Here is a 19,735-nt window from a genome sequence, read left to right as displayed (position 1 = left end):
ATCTGTTATGCTTGAGTTTACCAAATAATGTCTGCACATCATCACTATCTTCCTTGACAAGAACTAAGTATCGGATCATGGTAGTCATTGATTGAGATAGAGGTATGTGCTAAGGTATTCTCTAGCAGAATGTAGAGAACACCGGGTGCTCCGCTATTACTGGCAACGTTTAAAACGACTGTTTACGGAACCTAAAAGAAGAGGTAGGAACCCTATTTGTAACGCCGTTGCTGACCCCATTCCTTCTCTCCGTGTACCGTATTCGACATTCATGATCCGTGGTGCGGGAATCCAACACGCGCAAGCCCTCGGTTGGGGTCCATGCGGTTGTCCAGATCCTCGTAGCGAAGAATGAATTCACGCTACAGTTCACAATGTTAGCATATCGTAAAATAGGAGAACAAATAAGCAGAGAATTGCGAGTGGACATACTCTGATCTTCTTCCAGCTGGTAGGATCCCACAGAAGGTAGACGCCCCTTTCGCTGATGTTACGTTCAACATCAACAGGAATGGGGTACGTCTCATCGCGAGTCAGCCAGCACCGCTCGATCTTGTGATATCTCCATTTCCGACCCATCAATTCTTCGGCTACAACCTCTTGTAGGATATCTCGGGGCATGCTGTAGAAGATGTAGAATAGCGTTTCATCGCTAAAACTAGGGATCCGTGTTTGCAGAGGTTGGACATTGGCTACACTGTAGCAAGAAGGAAGGGCGAAATCTTGCTCCAGAGGGGCGCCTGTCATGGACGCAACGAATGGTGAGGCGAATGACGTATGTAATGGCCTTTAAGCGTCAGTCAGCGTACTGTCTATTCTGCGTAAATTTGAGTAAAACGCATACTCTGGCTGATTCAGATCCAAGCCTAACGTCATTAAGTCCTGGCCTACAGCCAAACTCGAAACATCGGCGTTATCGCTATGGATCATGCGCAACAACCCCGCTAGACCGAATTTATCAAGTTCACTCATCTCAGCAAAAGGCGACTGTTCGGCTGTTTGTGCAGTTGCAACAGAGGCCTCTTTGCCCGTGGCCGGAAAACCTGGCGGTCGCATGATTGTTGGTTGCTCGCTGTAACCAGCCGAATTTGAGGCTACCGAGCTGTTGGCCTCCTGCTATTTATTTATCAGTTTCAGATCGAGGAAGACGTCGATAGACCGGAAAATTGACCTCTTTTTCTGGCCCTGGAAGCCTGTTCGACCCTTGGTTCACCGGCGATCGCGAGTTGTCTATTCCTGAAACGTAGCCTTAGTGCTCCGTGCGGCGCTTGTGCCTCCGCTAAGACTCACCTGCCGAGCTTGCATTCGCAGGGGACATAATCCTTTCTTGTCCGTTCATAGAGGCAGCAATCATGTTGCGATTTTGCGCGGATTGGGACTGATTAACTCCAGCAAACGGCATGCCACTGCTGTAGCTTCCCAACCCCGTGCCCTGCATCAGCGAGCCCCTCCGATCCTGACTAAGGTCCGCAGGCGCATTGCGTCCGAGGGGAGGAAATTCCTCGATATTGCCCGTCTGGGGTTGTCCGCCAGCACTCAGTTGGCCACTGATACCCTGGCCACCATTCCGGAAGTCTTCCAAACGATTGGCAAATTGTGCGCCGGAGGGAAATACGTCATCATGTGCGGGCTGGGATTGCTGCTGAGGGTGTTGAGTTTGCGTTTGAGGTGGTCTCGAGGGCGCTTGCGACGTAGCATGTTGCGGTCTCTGAACGGGGGTCTGCTGCATAGCACGTTGGCTGGCATTTGCCCATACCATATGACTCGGATTTTGTGCTTGTGATTGTGGAGCCGCGCCAGAAAGCGAAGGGAAGTCCCTGTGAGAAGCCATCATTCTCAGCTATAAGCTTGACAGGCATGGTCGACCTCGCTGGCCCAATCCATCGAGATCGAACCCCGAGGGCTGAGAGTCACACTCACGAGAGATCCAGAGGCGTGCTGGGCTGAGAACCACTTAAGCTCTGGGCGAATGTGCCCATTGTCCCAATACTGCGTTGTTGGCTGCCTTGCATCCCTGGTGTTCCGCTGACGGGCAAGTTGAAGTTCCAGTTCGCTCCGCTCCCTGTTTCAGCAACAAGAGTCAGTTTACGGGTGTTCCTAAAGCCCCATACCAGAGACAGTCGCACCTAGTTTGCCGTTCGGTAACCGCGCCGTTGCTAATGCTGCGTTTCGAGCCTGTGCTTGTTGTTGTGCGGGGAAGCCGGCCATGCCTCGTAGGGGTTGTGGGCCTGTGCCTGGGTGGTTGAAAGAGCGGTCAGCACTACCTTTGAAATGCTTCCAAGGGCATCTGAGCATCTTGCGACTGCCTCGATTAAGGTCGGAAAAGAAGAAGTGTGGAGATGCTTCTGCGGGATCTCGTGGTCGCCCATGGAGGCACCAACGGTGGGAATATGCAATTGGAACCAAAAGTAGAGAACGGCCACGGTACCGTGCATCAAGCACCCTCGGGGCCGTCCACAAGGCGCTTGGGACGATGGGAGGCAGCGCAGTATGCGAGATCGAGAACGTATGGGGCTGCCGTAGCAGCAGGCCCAGTCATGACGAATACAAAAGGAAGGTTGGAAAAGACAAACCTGGCCTGTTCATTGTGCAAAGAAATGGACGTTGAGAAGGAATCTATAAGAGACCAGATTTCTGAGCGTAAATCCAAGAAGAGAATCGTGCTTCAGCCTAACAGCGATAAGAAATCAATGTGCAGCTAGGATCTCTAACCCACACTGTTGCGCCGGGACTGGGAGGTGGAGTGGCTGCAACCGCGCGCTTCCTCTCAATGCACAGACCATCGCTTGCCGCCCGAGTCACGAGGCTCCAGAATATACCAGGTCACGTTATCAGCAGGGGCCTTCATAGTGAAAAGGGTCCAGAAATACTCATGCTTACTTACGTTCGAAAGTTAGTTATGTAGTAAAGATATGACCGTGCCGGAGAAAAGCTGTTTGGGTCCATCTCAGAAATAAACTTGATGCTTTGTTGTGGGAAGCAAGTATAAGTGTGTGATATTTGAAGATAGCTGGTACACCGACAAATAATTCTGTGACTCGTCTTGATTCTCCATAGAACGTCATGCTACATATGTTCAATTGTTGACCTACCGTTCTTTTCCGAGACTCTGTTCTTTCACGGCCCTGCACATGGAACATTTTGCTTGGCTCGCCCTATGGGTCGATGGATTGTTGCACGGAGCATCCTCAAGCGGTGCCGTCACGTGATCTAGCCGCCCAAACTCCGTCCCGTCAGCTTTTGATCCCCCGAGGCCGCAGAACGGACATATCGTGCTAGAGATTCCTCGACGACGAAGGCCGCCCTGCTGCCACAATGCATCGCCAGTCTGTCCTACGTCTGGCTCGCCAGACCGGCGCCTTCCCAGTGGGCGAATTGCCTCCTCCTTATCTCGCCCCGTCCCTCCATTTCTCTCTGAATCGGTCGCCTGCCCAAGCCGCGAACTTTTCGTCCACCGCCGTCGCCGCGGGCCAAGGACGTGATCTGAACAAGTCTCGCGCCGTGTCCGCCATTCACCGCACCGGTCCCAAGTTCAAGCTCGGTGTGTCGAAATACGAGTTGCCTAAGCCTGTCCCTCGCGGAGAAGTCGAAAGGCGTCACCCTACCCCCGATCATGGACTTTGGGGTTTCTTCCCGAAGGACCGACAGGCATTGAGCACCCCGGAATATGATGTCGCTCACGGTTCGTTGCCCTATTCTTTCCTTGAATAATCGGTGTCCGTCGGTCAACTCACATCTTGATCTCCTAGGCCGCTCTTGGTCGATTCAAGAACTTCGCGAAAAATCCTGGGATGACCTCCACTCCCTGTGGTGGGTCTGCATCAAGGAGCGCAACCGCATAGCCACCTCCAACCTGGAGAGAACCCGATTGAAGGCCGGTTATGGTGAATACGAGTCGAATGAGCGGGACCGCGTGGTATGTCCTACCCTTTTAATTGACCTTGTCATCAAGGCTATGCTCGGATAGGATGCGGCCGACGCACGTTGATCGCGGGCGTCGATCTATCTCTTGCTGCATGGTCCAAGGAATCAACATGGTTACTGATGTCTGACTGAACTGATAGGTTCGTGTCACGCAAAACGGCATCAAGCACGTTCTGCGTGAAAGATGGTATGCTTGGGAAGATGCTCAAAAGCTTTACAAGGACGGATACCGGCCGCAGAATGAGGACCTCCCGGTTGCAACTGAGGAGTCTGAGCAGCCCAAAGAGCCTAAGGAGTCTGAGGAGCCTACGGAGTCTGAGAAGTCCGAGAAGTCTGAGAAGTCATGAATTCCATGAGATATGTCATCAAAAAGACGCAGTTCAGAGCTTTTTTTGATTTGACAGGTGACTACCCTATTGGTCCTGTATTATTGTATGTAGTATAGTTTGCAACTTCCCCTTTTTCCTCTTGCTTTAGCTTGATTCACAATCTATACATCGTGTTCGAATGAACGGGTTGCAAGACATGCGTAGAGCGATTGGACTTGGAAAATACCGATGTTTATTGCAAATAATCCAGCCATTAGGGCACCAAGAGAGGTAGCGTGCAAATAGTTCAAGGCTGCCGGGTGATGTGGGCTGTTTAGTCACTTTGGCCAGTCCCCAGACAGACAGACAGACCGGTCGGTAATAACAAGAGCAATAATGATTGTGACGATTCGGTCATTGCCCATGTGCTGCGTGGTCTCTAGTCCCAATGGGAAAAGGGGCAGGAGTTTCAGGAGGTCGCAGACGAGGAAATTGAGAGAGGGGCTCATGATTCATCCGATAGATTAACTTGGTTTACAGTCCATTGTCTTGGTGCCTATGGTAGACGGTAGTCTCAAGCGTCCCCAGCTCGCAGTCTAGTCAAGTCCATAACACAGTAGTCTCGCGTGAGGAGGTTCAAATTCACCCTGAAAAGGTCCAACGTTATTTGCCTTGGTGGAGCCTGGGTGGGCGGGCGTCAAATAGTAACGGGTTCGAGAAGGTGATCGATGATCCGCGGGGGGTTCCAAATCTACCCTTAGACTGACTGAGTGACGGGTCGGCCTCCTTTCGACCTTCTCCTCCTCTTCCTCTCCCTCCCTTCTCCTCTTTCTTTTCTTTCCTTGTAACTCACTGACTGCTTCAGAACTTCTCCATCTTTTCCCCCCTGTACACCTACTGCCCATATTTATTTCACCCTCCCATCACTCCCTTGGAGCTTAATCTGCACATTGTCCTTTATCCCCAGCGCTATCTCACACCATGGATGAGATCGCCCCCGAGTATGATGTCGTGGTGCTCGGCACTGGTATGTTGCTACCCCGCCATTCCACCATAGCTGTTCTAACACCCCCTCGCAGGTTTGACCGAGTGTGTGCTTTCTGGGTAGGGCTCTCTTGCTATAACCGGAGTAATTACCGTCACTCATTATGTATACAGTGTTCTGAGTGTCAAGGGAAACAAGGTGCTTCACATTGACCGCAATGACCACTACGGAGGGTAAGTTTGGGCAGCTCCTTCGGAGCTATCTTCCCACCACCACCACCACCATTTCCTTCGCCATCGTGACAAACACTGACTAAGGATACAGCGAGGCTGCCTCTGTCAACATCGAGACTGTGAGTATCACTGTTCCTTTCGCATCATAGACCAGATTTCTGACTTGGTTTCCTCTTGGCAGCTCTTTAAGAAGTACGGCAACGTTCGCCCCGGTGAGGAGCCCTGGAAGAAGTATGGCCGCGCCAACGACTGGAATATCGATCTGGTTCCCAAGCTGTTGATGGCGAACGGCGAGTTGACCAACATTCTGGTCTCCACCGATGTCACGAGATACCTAGAGTTCAAGCAGATCGCCGGCAGCTACGTCCAGCAAGGAAAGGGTGCTAAGGCTACCGTCGCTAAGGTGCCCTCCGATGCCAGTGAAGCTCTGCGCTCTTCCCTTATGGGCATGTTCGAGAAGCGGAGAGCTAAGAAGTTCTTGGAATGGGTGGGCGAGTTCTCCGAGAGTGACCCTGCTACTCACCAAGGTTCGCCGGAGCTGTGTTTTGTACTAGATCATGACACTGACATGGAACAGGACTTAACATTACCCAGTGCACGATGAAGGATGTATATGACAAGTTCAGCTTGGAAGATAACACTCGCGACTTCATTGGTCACTCCATGGCTCTCTACCCTTCCGACGAATACTTCCTCAAGCCCGGAGCGGCCCCCGAGACTATCAACCGTATCCGCTTGTATGTCAATTCCATGGCTCGTTACGGCAAGTCGCCATACATCTACCCTCTTTACGGACTGGGTGAGCTTCCTCAGGGTTTCGCTCGTCTTTCTGCCATCTACGGTGGTACCTACATGCTTAACACCTCCGTTGATGAGGTTCTTTACGATGAGAGCGGCAAGGTGTCCGGTATCAAGGCCACTATGAAGGACCGTGACAACGAGGGTGACACCATGAGCTTCACCACTAAGACGAAGAAGATTCTCGCCGACCCCTCATACTTCCCTGGCAAGGTCCGCGTCACCGGCCACCTGTTGAAGGCCATCTGTATCCTCAACCACCCCATCGATAAGACCGACGGCAGCGACTCGCTACAGCTGATCATTCCCCAGTCTCAGGTTGGAAGAAAGCACGGTATGTCTTTCACTGCGAAATCCTCCTGGTCTCATGATATACTAATAGCTTTTAGACATCTACATTGCCATGGTCTCTTCGGCGCACAACGTCTGCCCCAAGGGATACTACATCGCTATTGTCTCGACCATCGCCGAGAGTGATGCGAACCACCACATCGAATTGGAGCCTGGCTTTGAGCGATTGGGTAAGATCGAGGAGACCTTCTTCGGTGCTCCCATTCCTCTCTACGAGCCCATCGAGAGTGGTGAGAAGGACAACATCTTCATCTCCAAGAGCTACGATGCTACCTCTCACTTTGAGACCACAACAGGTAAGCCTTGCGTATCATACAGGCGAGAGAGAGTCGAGCCCCTGTGCTAATGTTTACATAGATGATGTCCGGGACATCTACCGTCGTGCGACGGGCGAAGAGTTGGTGGTCGAGGGTCTCCGGGATGGCCAGAGACTTGCGGAGGAGTAGATCTGCCTCCAACATTTGCATACTAGGGTAAAGTAATTTTTCTTGTCGCTTCGGGTGCGCGTTTTTGAATCGAGCCATAATTCCTCTTGGACTTACCTTCACACTCATGAAACATACCACATATTGCTCTTGGACTCCGTCCGCTCCCTTGATCTCTGGCATACCATTATTAAAGTAGGGACCGGAATTTATATTTCTATATCGACCCGGCCTTGCAGGTGTCTGGTACTTCCACCTTGTGAATAAGACTTGCCTTGGTAATTGAACACATGAGGCTGTAGAAATGATCTTCCTGACAATCGGCGGCCGAAGAGCCCGTAGCCAGTGCAGGGAATCCCGAACGTGAGAGAAATGAGCAAGAGACAAGTAGAACAAGAATAAACCCAGTGGAGAGAAGAAGCGAATAACTATATGAGTAATCGTCGCCCCCTCGCCTTCTCATAAGTTCTGTCTCCTTCCTCTCCAACCAAACCATACCCCGGGGGTCCATCCCATATTTTCCATTCACAACGACGAGCCATCCAAATTGACCTTCTCATGGGCCGCCACGATGCAAACCTTCCCATCCTCAGCGCGACAGATCTCCGCCTTGACCAACGCCATCCGCTGCCCCATATTTACCATCTCGCAGACGATGCGGACCTCGGTCCCCACGGGTACCGGACGGATGTAGGTCAAATGGAGATTCCGCGTGGTGCCCGCCGTGGAGAAGTGGCCGGGGCTCGACAGCGCCAGCATCAGCACGGAGGTGAGGCAGTCCACGATGGTGGCGGCGCACCCGCCGTGCAGGTTTCCGATGAAGTTACAGAGCTCCGGTACGGTGGTGAAGAGATACGAGCAGCTTGCGGCCGGGGGCCCGCGACTCGCGGCCTCGAATCGCAGGTTGCAGGTTTGTGGGGAATAGTCCCATGTCTGTTTCCCCCGGGCATTGTCAACATGAGCAGGAGGTCTTTTCGAAGGGGCTTGGGGTCAGGTTTGCGTACTTTTGTGTCTGGGTCTAGGGGAGGTGGTCCCTCTGATAAGCTGTGCACGTGGCGTTCGAACTCGTTCAGTTCGTTGTAGTCCCGCGTGGTCGGTATAGGCATTCTGATGCCTTGAGAATGTGTACTGGACTTGGTTGGGTACCGGGTTATTGGTTTATTTGAGCTGGGGTTTGTGTGGTATGTAGTGTATGAAGGGATTGGATATCTACTAGTCGATGATGGCTGATGTATATCTATTAGACGGGGTAGGTAGGGGGTCGGTTGTATGTTGCTAGAGGGGGGGTTGGATAGTCTTATAGCCGAGGCTGACGGCTGTCCCCAGTACTTGGCTGTTTCGTGGATTCATTCAATCTGTGTTCAGATGCTCAGCCTTGCCAGCTCAGTACATGGATTCATGGCAAGTCATCAGATGGGCGATTCTTATCTGACATCTCCCATTTATCATTTAGTAGCTTTCCCAAAAGCACGTTCGTTGAAATGGTGCTATGGAATGCCAGTGTGGTTGAATATATACTTTCAGATGGTCTTCGAAAAAGGAACGAAATCAGGGCCACACCACAAGATTTCCGTAAACAAACCTACTGACCTATTGGAGATGACAGCAGGCGAACTGCATCCCATGTCAAACGAGGTTATACACTGGAAACTCTCTAAGACATAGCATTGCATGGCTAATTCGAACTAGGTTATACTTCGAAGGGTCTCACATGACCGCGCGTCACGCAGGGTGCCTCAGGCTTGCGGGTTCTCGCTCTCCGTTGGCTCTCCGCCCTGGGGCGGAAGTCCGAAGCAACTCCCATGATCTTAATGCTTGGTCAACAGCATCTGCTGAACTGTGGCCCGAAGGCAACTTGTTGCTTCTGACTGTATGAAAGCTAGGAACCCTATATATCCTATATACCGTTCTCCCACCGTCCAATTAGGCCCCAACCGGTCCCTGTTGGAAATATTTCGATCTCCGCACCTTGCCTATCCCTCCGCTTCGCGCTAACAACTCAAATCGCGCGACACACTCGCCATTGACTCCTACACACTCGGAAGGACTGTGAAATGAGTACTCGACTCTAGAGCTCCTGGTACACAGCAGCCTCGCAACGAATCCCTCGCTACCAATCGAGATCACGCTCCGCCCGTCAACAATGAAGGACCCGCGCGCAAGCAAGCGGAGAAGGGTGTCTAATGTGCAGACCGTGGATGGAGACGGGGATATCGAGATGCACGAAGATACGCCCAGTGCCCCTACGAATCAGACCTCACCTTCCGCCGAACAAACCACCCAGGCAGTAAGCGACACGGAGGTACAGCCCGTCGACGAGCAACCGATTTCACCAGTCTCCGCGCGATCGAAACGGCGCCGGTCCTCCAACGGTACCTCCGCGGCGGAGGACAACAGCAAGAAAGTCGAAAACACAAATGCGACGGAGACACCATCCAGAGTTGGCGTGCGGTCAAGCGGTCGGCAACGGAAAGTGCCTCAGCGATACGGAGATGAAATCGTGGATACCCCGTCTAGCAAGCGCGCAGCGACCTCGGCGCCGGCGCAGAATGGGTCGGCGACCAGAAGCGCACGGAAAGTGAAATATGTGTCGCCGTCGGAAGATGATGGTGAGGAGGAGGTGGAGGAGGAAGAGGATGCTACAGAATCCCCGGAGCCGCAGCCGCGGCGAACCCGATCCACCAGAGCGAAGAAGCCTTCCGTGCGGTTCGAGACTCGAGTCCCGGACGCGAAAAGCGCTTCGACGAATGCTAGAGAGGAGTCCCGAGAGTCCTCGAACCCAGATGACTATCAGGATGGTCTGGAGGATCTGGTTTCCATGCAATTGCAGCACGACCTTACCAGCAATGAGCTGAGTGGTGGTGAGCAGGCGGCTGCGAAGGAGGGGCCGCTTCCTGAGTATGCTGAACGGTTCCAGACTATTATCCAGACGGGCTTGACGGAAGAACTGCGGCTCCTCACACAGATTGTTCTTGAAAAGCTGAACGGGAAGAAGAGGGTGCCTCTCAAGGGGCTGGAAACCGAATTCGACAAGGTCAACCAGCTTGTCGAGCAGACGGTCTCAATCGGCGAGAGTAACTCCATGCTTCTCCTTGGATCCCGCGGAAGCGGGAAAACAGCCATCCTTGATACTATTATCGCGTCATTACAAAAATCGCATAAGAACGACTTCCACGTCGTCCGACTCAATGGCTTCCTGCACACGGACGACAGACTGGCTCTTCGAGAAATGTGGCGTCAGCTCGGCCGCGAGACCAACACTGAAGATGAAGCCGGCAAGGTCAGCAGCTATGCCGATACAATGGCTACGTTGCTGGCTCTTCTATCCCATCACGAGGAGCTCTTTGGGCCCTCCTCAGACCCCGAGAAAGAAACAGCTGCAAAATCAATCGTCATCATCTTGGACGAGTTCGACCTGTTTGTCACACACCCACGTCAGACGCTCTTATATAATCTGTTTGATATCGCACAGGCGCGCAAAGCCCCGATCGCGGTGCTGGGCCTCACAACCAAGGTGGAGGTAACAGAGATGCTGGAGAAACGTGTAAAGAGTCGCTTCAGTCATCGCTACGTCTACGTACCCCTTCCGCGCAGCCTGGAGGTATTCTCCGACATCTGCTTCGCGGGGCTCAACCTCGACGACGACGAGATTTCGGACCTGTTGGAAGACGCCGACCCGGCAGAGCAAACCGTCCTCAATTCAGAGGGTTGGAGCAGACTCCTCGAGGCATGGCGGACATATCTACAGGTGAGCACGCCCCAACATGCAACCCAACCGCCACGATCCCGTATCTCTAATCATCCCCGGGGCAACAGAACCTATGGACAGACGAGGCATTCTCAGCGCACCTCCGGCGGATCTACTACCAAACGAAATCAGTGAAAGAGTTCTTCACCAGCGCTCTAATGGCCATCAGCGAGCTGCACCACAGCACCTACACCATGAGCGACACAACCACGACCACCACGACACCACCAACCTCGCTCGCGATCCCCACAGCAACAACCTTCACCAACCAACCGCTCTCCTGCCCGGACCCAGCGCCCCTACCCTTCGCCCCGACGGTGACCGCATCCGCCAGCCCGTCCTCCCTGCCACTCTCCCTCCTCCTAGCCGCGACCCGGCTCGCAGCCCTCTACGACCCAGGCCTGGAGAACAACATGATCGGGCCGCTGGCGCTCTCGTTCCCGGCCGCGTACGCGGAATACGTGCGGCTGCTCACCTCGGCCAAAACCTCGGCGGCGGTCTCGGGCGCGGCCGTCACCCCCGGCCGGGTGTGGGGCCGCGATGTCGCCCGCGAGGCCTGGGAGAAACTGGTCAGCTGGGGGCTCATCAGCCCCGTCGGCGGCGGCAGTGGCACAACGACGGACGCTCGGATGTTCCGCGTGGAGATCAGCTTCGATGAGGTGGTCGAAATGGCCGGGTCCGGCGGCTCGTTGGGTCGCTGGTGGCGCGATGCCTAGGAGACAGAAGCGAGAAGTTCCACTTCCCATCTCCTGTGTTCCCTTCTCTCCTTCATTCCTTACCTATCTAGCACAAGGAGATTACAGGGAGGGAAAGGTGGGGGTGTAGGAAGCGAAAGCCAAATGGAGGGGGGTGCTGCGGCGGCGCAAGGCTGATGGTCTGGCTAGTTCTAGCTATGTACATACATACTTACATACACACCGTACGGTTCATCTCCCTTGTCAGCTAGCCAGCCAGCCAGGTAGACTGGGCTGGGGCTAAGCAAGTCAGCTAGCTAGTCAGCCTTCTTTCAGACCAGGGTTATTTATGCACAACGGTCCATGTTTGCGTCGTGCTGCACTGCACTGCACTAGAAGCGACAAAAAGTCTAAGACAAACACGGAATCCTTCCTGGCTAATGGAAGGATCAGTGCCGACGATGGTGCTGACGGGCAAAACCGGCTAATCGGATGTGCGGTAGTAAGCTTAACACGATAAGCAAGAGCCGGACGTTAGAGAAGAGGTAGATCAATATCCATGCATGTGTGTGTGTGTGTGTGTGTGTGTGATTGTATGTGCTGAGCAACCTCACTGTAGAACCGTAACCGTCGGGGCCTCTCACGTGGACTGGATGGGATGGATTTACTCTTTTGGTACGGGAATTTCTTTTGTCCTACCTGACTCACCTGCTGTACGATCTTAACTTACATGACTGAAATGCGGTGCAGCCTTACCCCTCCTCTTTTTCCTGCGCTCGTCATCCCGGCTGTAGTTTGCCCCGGGAGAAAGAGAGAGCGGGGGGCAAAATATGGCTCTGGCTCTCATCTCATATGCAAAGACTGTCGGCCGAGGGCATGAACACCCCCCGCCCTTCTTTCCTTTCCGTTCTCCCCGGACCCCGGAACCTGGAATCCACGCGATAATAGGCTGACAGTGCTGTGAACCGTGGCGTGGCGAATGGGATTGTGGATGTCAGATACTAGTACGAGTACTAGTTTTATCAGGAACTGCAGTCTATATCAGGGGACAAATAAATGAGCTGGATTTTTTGCGAGGATGAGCGTGACTGTTGCTGCTGTCGATTGCGTTAGGGACCATTCAACTGTTCACAGCATGACAGAGCTTGCTGCATGCATCCGCCTGCCTCGATACGGAGAGCATTCTTCCTAGTGAGACACTCCTCGCAAGGGCTCAAGGAAGGGGCATTACTATACCGACTGTATTCGCGGCGTATGATAAGCTCGCTCAGATGTTGTGCAACGAAAAAAATGCAAAAAAATAGCGTTTATATTGAAGCCTGAACCACCTGTCACAATCGGATGGCCGGGAATTGCGAAGTTGTCAGGCTGTCAGATGTGAGCAGTAAGGTAGGTAGAGAACCCTTGGATGGGAAGGTTGACCCGTCACGATACATAGAGGTATAAGCGCCTATACCATGATCCGCCTAGCAAGGTGGTATCCGGGCAGTCGTTGAGGTATATGACGCCCGACTCTGATTGGATGGAGAGTGGATTTCTCCCCTTTACTGCAGGAGCTGGACTGTTTAGTAGGAATTTCAAGGCTAGTATGCGCATGTCAGACACAGACGGTGATGATCTCAATCTGAGCTTTTCGGCTGTGCATTAGCGCAACCACCTGGTTGTCCTCATGGCATGGCGTGGCGTGGCATGGGCGTGGCAAGGAGGAAACGGTAGTCTGGACCAGTTGTGCGACCCAGTCCATGCGTCACCTTGCTGCAGTCCGCAAGGGATGCATGGTCTCGCTGACTCGGATCGGAACAGTCAGGGTTCAACTCTCTTCCGACCAACCGGGGCAGTGAGAAACTCTGATCGTCGTGGCAGGATGGAATAGCTATTAGAGCTTAGAGCCGATTAAGCATAGTGAGTGCCTGTTCGGATTCGGATGAAGGAGCAGCTGGTGCATGATGCTCTAGACAGGTGAGGGGAAGAAGGATGTGCGAGCTCTGATTCTCGATTCGCATGTTTAGTCCTCCCCTGGTCCATGCAAGTCGGGGGGTACAACGAATCAGGACCCTTCTGCCTTTCGCGCACTAATGCATGAAAGATCCTGCTGAATCAAGTCGGTGCTACACCGTGGACTGGAGAAGGATCGCTCAGTCAATATTCAATAAGCGGGGAACTAGGTCACTATGGATACGGAGGAGGATCCTCTGAAGTCCGCATTCCAGGCTGGGGAGGGAGATGACGGGCTCGCATGGGGGCCAACGCTAGCTGGATATCGCTTGTCTGATGTGAGGAAAGAAGGTGTTGATATGGTAATCTTCAATCAAAGAGTGTCGAGATGGGATCTTACCAGCACGTCTTACGCCTGATCTTGGCTCCAGGGTGACGGGTGAAATCGGATGCGCGAAATGAATCGTCGATGCGGTCAACCGTCTGACATCCCTGCCATACAGAGTCTCTTTGTTACACACGCTAGCGAAGCCACTCACTTGCTCATCGTGATCGATCATGTCGCGGTTTCGCAACCAATGCTAGTAAAGACTAGTCAGCAGTAAAGGTGGAGCAAGCCTAGTCGATTTAGTATGACGCCGGGGGAAGAAGAGGGGATGTGAATTGTACTAGTGATGAGGGATTCCCGTTGAAGTGACTAGTCACAGCGACCATATGGGGGGGCGATCACTTGTTCTTGGTAATAGGATGCCGATCCTCAAGCTATGCGGTGATTGTTGTTCCCCACTGAGTTGTCGGACAAAAGACCGCATAAACATGAGTCGAAGGTGCGAGCTCGAATCGCCGAATGACGGCCAAAGGCCACGGTGGGGTCGTGGCAGGTTTCGCGTGGACAGCAAGGATCTGCGAGGCCTGCTAGGCGCCGGAGCCCTTATCGACTGACAATTGTCTGATCCCCTTGCTTCTGCAGCTGCAGGAGTGGACGGGATGGTTCACGTAAACCGTCTGGTATCATCGTGTGTATCGGGATCATACAGCTTGTACAGTGACGTTACAGTGCACCGTACAAACAAGGGGAGTTCGTGATGATCATCGGTGGGTTGAAGCACAGAACTTGGAAGGCCAGCATAGTTGCTTTTGTTCACATATTGAGAGACAGAGCCCGTATGCTCTGGCAGAATGAAATTGACAACAAGGCGTGTCTGCGAGCGACACAGAAGGTAAAGACGGAAGGAGGAGATGATCACGTGACTGTACGATTGGTGGGAACGGGAAGCCATAGATTGTACCGGTTGATCGATCAACAATCAATCAGTTGCGGGGGTAAGAGATTCGAGTCTCGCCATTCTTCGTGCCCTTGCAATGCGTCACACAAAATCTCGTGTCTCCGGTCGCATCTGCTCTCTGATCGTACTATGTGTCTTTTGCAAATGAGTTTTCAAGTATTATGTGACGGGTTTGCTGAGATTGCAAGCTCTTTTGAGTCATGGAGGCAATCTTGGACGAGAGACGCAGCCCACAGCTAGAATGAAGTAAGTGTTACCTGCTACTGTTAGCTGAAAATTTAACTAACATCTAGTATCACAGTTCTAGGCACTCACTATTGCTCGATTTTGTCCTTTGTCACAGATGGATTCTTCTTCTTTGGAAACCGTACAGCTGCACCGTGCCGGACGGGAGGTCCCATTTCAACCTGATATCCATATTTCATGGATCCTGCGATAAACCCAAAACTTTGCATGAGCCTCGAAGGATTGTGCAGGAGGATATGAGAGGATTAGCGCTTCTCTGATTTGCTCTTTGCCGAACAAGCGCGGCTAGTTTGTTCCGAGGATGGGGTTGTCGCACCCCATCCTTCGAAGTATGCTACGATTGAGATCGCATGTTCAGATCACGCCAGAAGCTACTACGACAAGCTTTGTGGACTAGCCACAATAGGCTTTAGTTAACGCCACTGCCCAAGCTTGCTGTCGCGCCGGTTTGACGGATTCCATAGTGCCTATTCAATCAGCCTACCGAGCCACAGCTGAGGGCTAGGAGATAACATGCAAGATCCGACCGCCCATGGAGATGCAGAAGAGGCAGAAAAGGCTGAAGACCGCGCCCTCCTCCCTTTGGGACCAAGAAGGAGGACCGCAAGAGCCATCAATCGAGATTAACAAGAAACGGGGCCAGCGTCGTACCTGGACATTTAAGGCTACCACGGTGCTTCTTGTGGTAGACCTGCCTCGTAGCTTCTTATCACGGGCGCGCATCGTGGGTACGCATTGTGACGTTCTGGTCAGCGGCTGCATGGACGATCCAGCCAAACATCAGCCCATCGCTGACTGTATATAGCAAAAGCTGTGCGAAATACTTACACTATAACTAGGGACTTCAGCGCACAGGAGACTTGCACCAGGGCGACAAGCTCCAATGCAACAAGATGACGCCATGCTTGGCTCTCTTCTGATTGTCATGATTCCTGGACAGGCCATTCGAAGCCCACCGAGAGTAGAACCAGACTCAGGGACAAAATGGGCAACATGCGCGTCATCGAAGCACATCACGAGCTGAGGGAACGCCTCCTTAGGAACACGAAGATGACCAAGTTGACTACGACTCAATTGATTGAGACTTCCTGACAAAGATGCAATTACAGCCAGTGAAGCCATACCTAAACCCGCAAGGGTGGGTTATTTCATCAACAAAGATGACGCTAGACCATATTGCGTAATGCGGATTTATGTGCCGAACAGAGCCTGAAGCTTCCAAGCTACTTAGTAGCTGAGTAGTCTACTCAGTACGGAGTACTGTAAGTTCAATTAATAGTCAGCTCGACCTCCCACCGACTCCGCTCCGTCTCCGGCTCCGACTCCGTCTCTCACACTCCCAGGTTTCCAACTTCTCCGTCTGAACCTTTTTGAGTTTGTGAAGGATGGGCCGATGCTCGGTGCGGTGTAACCTTGTACCGTACTTACCATTCATGACCTGCCACTCTTACTCGGCTTGTCCGAGGGTGGCAGTGGTGTCGCTCTGGTCTGCGTACAGTACCGGTCATTACTAGACAGCATCTGGACCAGAACCAGAACCAGAAAACGCACCCTCAATCACCCCCCACCTGGTACATGAGTAAAAGCACCGCCTGCCCTGCAGTGTAACGTTCAAGGTTCGATGGCGGCCTCCCGGAAGATCCTCCACGTGCGTCTTTCCACGAATTAATCATGGGCATTGGTCATGGTTGCTGAGGGCGGCTTTCTGCAACTGATTGAGCCTTTGCTGACTCAGCTCAGGGGGGTGAAGACCGAGTGGCGCGGTGCATCTCGCGTGTACAAGTTGTTGGCAACCAGGGAGGGACGCAGTATTAAGTATTCCGCATGTATAGCTGCAGCACTTGCAATATGGCATCGGCTCAGAGAAGCGTTCTGCTACAGTCAAGGAAGGCTTCCGAACCGGGTCTAGCAAGCCGGTTCTACCAATTTCCACGGAACAATGATCGCCCATCTTTCCCGAGGAAAACAACACATCTCTATACAGCGTCTCTGCTTTGAGCATTCAGTTACGGAAGGAGGGTCTATGCAGGTCCGACATGTTGTGAGGTAAATCATCTTCGCAGTCCCTCATGATTCCTGTCCAGGTGTCCATATGGTTATAGTGCCAATATAACCTTCGCACTAGTCACAACCTATCTCCAAGTCAAAGTATATCTCACACTCTATTCTAGCTGTATATTGGAGAGCCTATAAAGAGCTTGTTACACGCTATGATCTCCGTCAATTGGCTAAAGGAAACTAGCCTGTGACTTGATTAGACTTACGGGACTCTATAATTCGTGGTCCATATGCTTCAAGCTTTGCTACTATAGGTTTCATCACAACCCCTCCTGCCAAGTAGCCTATCGGACTAAATCTATAGCGAATGTCATGTGGGTGTCCGCCAGAGCACCTGAAACGTACGCATTATCAATTGCTACCATTTAACATCTTTGTCAATGGATCGTCTACCCTTATAGACATTTAGAGAAAGCTCTGTTCCCTGAGTCCGCATGGCAGGGACCGGATACAGGAAGCTCCATTCCCTTAGGATTCGCGCGATTTATTTGGCAATATTGGAGTATTACTGGCGAATTCATGGTACATACACCCGAGGAAGTCAATCTCTATGCCGTCACTGCTTCTTTAGTAGCCATGGTCCGTCAAGTAAGGACATGATTGATCGATCTGGTCCGAGGAAGTATTTGGTATGTCGTAGCTTCGCTTCTATCACGTCCCCGCGCTGCTCATGACAAAGCTTGCTAAATAAGAGTTACGTCGTAAAAGCTAGGTCTACGATCTTGGAAAAGGTTAATATTCCCCCGCCTGATCTGCTTCTAGAAAACATCTTCTGCAGTAGTCGCAGAACTGTACAGTGACGTGGAATTGAACCCCAGAGCAGGGTTTTCGAAACTAACGATTAGACGTGTCCCACCGGTCCAGTATTCCTCACAAGGGAAAACACATCTGATTGCCATAAGCATACTTCGATTCCTTTTCCACAGAATGCGGCAATCAATAACTGGCAAAGCGATATAAGCGCCAAAAGCAGACCACAAGTATAGCCGTGGAGTAACGAAACCCGCCAAGTCCGACCTACAGTCGATTTGACTTTCTCACCCCTTGCTTAAGCGACACATCCAATATCCCCTAGCTTGCCATGGATCACAAAATGTCGGGACAGCCGTTAGAGCCGTCAATCGCGGTCCAGGGCGGAAAATTCTCCCTCCCTTGTCAGCCGGGCTCGACCGAACGTCGCCAGCCCGTCAGCGGACATGGATTAGGCGAAGTCTACCATGGTGGATTTCCACACCGAACACATGTATGTACGGAATACTTACGGAGTGTCCGAATTCCAACCGTCGGGTCACATCAGACAATAAGACCGACCCCACGCGCCATGATGTACCACCGTGGGTCAAAGGGGGGAGAGGGAAGGGGGAGAAAGGGGCGGGGCGCAAGTCGGATCCACCGAGAGAAAGAAAATTCCTTCTAGCGTATTCCAGAATACTTCTAGAATCCTTCTAGTGCCGAACAAGAAGGCTTTCCGCTGAACAAGGGCGAAACGAACACATCACCTGATCCTCGAGTTCCCATCAGCCAATATAGATTAACTCATTCCATCAAACCATGGATACGGAGTCAAGCTAGTCTCCAATATATGATATCATGGCGCTTCTTTTTCCACCGCCCCATAATGAACGGTAGGTTTGTACCAAGGATTCCATGACTGTTCCATTCGGTTTCTACGCGATCGGCCGCCACTTGGACCGATCTTCACCCGTTTTGTCTCTTCTGTTTACGTTTTTACTTCCCGTCACCCCTTTTCTAGATTGGTCACTCTTGTTCCCTTTCTTCTGTCTGGATGGGCCGATGGAATAGAGGATCGGACAATTCTTGGTCGCGGTTTCATGGAGCTTTGCCTTCATTGGGAAAGAACACGTTGTTGACGGATGAGAGGGGAGTGGTGAAGAAGAAGGAAGGTGGATGATGCCAGGTGGGTTCGTCGATCGAGCGAGTTCGGATTGGGTTTGCGTTGTTACACAATTGTTGGTTTGTTTGTTTATTTGTTTGTTGGTATCGAGCGGAAGTACTCTCAGTACTGACCAGGTAGCAGCCACCTTGCCCACAGAAATAGAGTATGCGGGCTATACTTTTGGACATTAGAGCTTGGGATAGTGACACACGGAGTCATGGAGGTGAAAATGAAGCTTCACGTCAACTGGCTATGATTGGATCAGGATTCGATGCTGTTGGAACCTAGCATCGCCCAGTCTCTCGATAAAGACACATTCCAGCTGCAGGGGTGACAGAACCATCCGTAACCCCCATATAGTTCGTGATGAACAGGGATTGGTATCTATTCTCGGAACTTGGCTCAGTCCCAGTCCTTCGGTGCTTCGAACCCGAAACAAAGGAAACTGGGAAACCAACCTCTATGCCGCCCAATCAGGATCGCGGAAATGCCCCCCTTGACTCTGTTGGTGTGGTTGATGCGATGCCTTTTGCACTGAGCGCTACTCAGCACGCAGATCCTTCCATGTCGACCACCTTTTACAACTTTTGAGACTACGAGGATCAATCGCTTGTTTCACCCGCTAATATCAAATACCTCCGGTCCCCAGGACTAAGAGAGTCCAGCGGCAACCCGGCCAAAGTCTAAGATGGGGTCATCGCTGGCCCAAAGGCGGAATAGCCCGCCTCGACCCGTAAAATTTCCCACACAGATCTCAAAAGTGTGAAAGTGGGCTTGTCCAAAATTGACGAACAGATCTAGGAAGCTACCGGAGTTGGTCTCTGCCTCCTAGAGCACATCAAAAGTAAATAGTTGTAACCTCGGCTT

At 52.2% G+C, this 19,735-nt stretch overlaps 5 protein-coding genes across 5 annotated transcripts; 3 read left to right on the top strand and 2 right to left on the bottom strand.

The window, feature by feature from the left end:
• Positions 1-72: 72 nt before the first annotated feature.
• Positions 73-2,803, bottom strand: BO97DRAFT_361326 (uncharacterized protein). Its single transcript, XM_025692409.1, has 8 exons — positions 2,574-2,803; positions 2,127-2,234; positions 1,921-2,062; positions 1,291-1,817; positions 1,172-1,236; positions 839-1,113; positions 433-787; positions 73-362 (listed from the first exon to the last, which is right to left on the bottom strand). Exons 1-8 carry the CDS (start codon positions 2,584-2,586, stop codon positions 270-272), a joined length of 1,578 nt encoding a protein of 525 aa, XP_025555596.1. The 5' UTR covers positions 2,587-2,803; the 3' UTR covers positions 73-269.
• Positions 2,804-3,256: 453 nt separating this feature from the next.
• Positions 3,257-4,428, top strand: mrpl4 (mitochondrial 54S ribosomal protein uL29m). Its single transcript, XM_025699679.1, has 3 exons — positions 3,257-3,682; positions 3,750-3,916; positions 4,065-4,428. The coding sequence occupies exons 1-3, from the start codon at positions 3,316-3,318 to the stop codon at positions 4,269-4,271; spliced, it is 741 nt and encodes a 246-aa protein (XP_025555595.1). The 5' UTR covers positions 3,257-3,315; the 3' UTR covers positions 4,272-4,428.
• A 598-nt stretch (positions 4,429-5,026) lies between these two features.
• On the top strand, positions 5,027-7,302 carry BO97DRAFT_440211 (secretory pathway gdp dissociation inhibitor). The gene is made up of 8 exons (XM_025698057.1): positions 5,027-5,259; positions 5,312-5,336; positions 5,391-5,450; positions 5,542-5,569; positions 5,632-5,977; positions 6,028-6,582; positions 6,638-6,895; positions 6,957-7,302. The coding sequence occupies exons 1-8, from the start codon at positions 5,214-5,216 to the stop codon at positions 7,043-7,045; spliced, it is 1,407 nt and encodes a 468-aa protein (XP_025555594.1). The 5' UTR covers positions 5,027-5,213; the 3' UTR covers positions 7,046-7,302.
• A 76-nt stretch (positions 7,303-7,378) lies between these two features.
• BO97DRAFT_134265 (PaaI family thioesterase) lies at positions 7,379-8,337 on the bottom strand. The gene is made up of 2 exons (XM_025690064.1): positions 8,029-8,337; positions 7,379-7,957 (listed from the first exon to the last, which is right to left on the bottom strand). Exons 1-2 carry the CDS (start codon positions 8,128-8,130, stop codon positions 7,550-7,552), a joined length of 510 nt encoding a protein of 169 aa, XP_025555593.1. The 5' UTR covers positions 8,131-8,337; the 3' UTR covers positions 7,379-7,549.
• An 836-nt stretch (positions 8,338-9,173) lies between these two features.
• Positions 9,174-11,787, top strand: BO97DRAFT_402844 (origin recognition complex subunit 4). Its single transcript, XM_025694601.1, has 2 exons — positions 9,174-10,772; positions 10,841-11,787. The coding sequence occupies exons 1-2, from the start codon at positions 9,243-9,245 to the stop codon at positions 11,486-11,488; spliced, it is 2,178 nt and encodes a 725-aa protein (XP_025555592.1). The 5' UTR covers positions 9,174-9,242; the 3' UTR covers positions 11,489-11,787.
• The last annotated feature ends 7,948 nt before the right edge of the window (positions 11,788-19,735 follow it).

This window comes from Aspergillus homomorphus (genome assembly GCF_003184865.1).
Source record: "Aspergillus homomorphus CBS 101889 unplaced genomic scaffold BO97scaffold_3, whole genome shotgun sequence".
NCBI lineage: Eukaryota > Fungi > Ascomycota > Eurotiomycetes > Eurotiales > Aspergillaceae > Aspergillus > Aspergillus homomorphus.
Note: the sequence above shows the minus strand (reverse complement) of the source record. Positions and strands in the feature narration are given on the sequence as shown.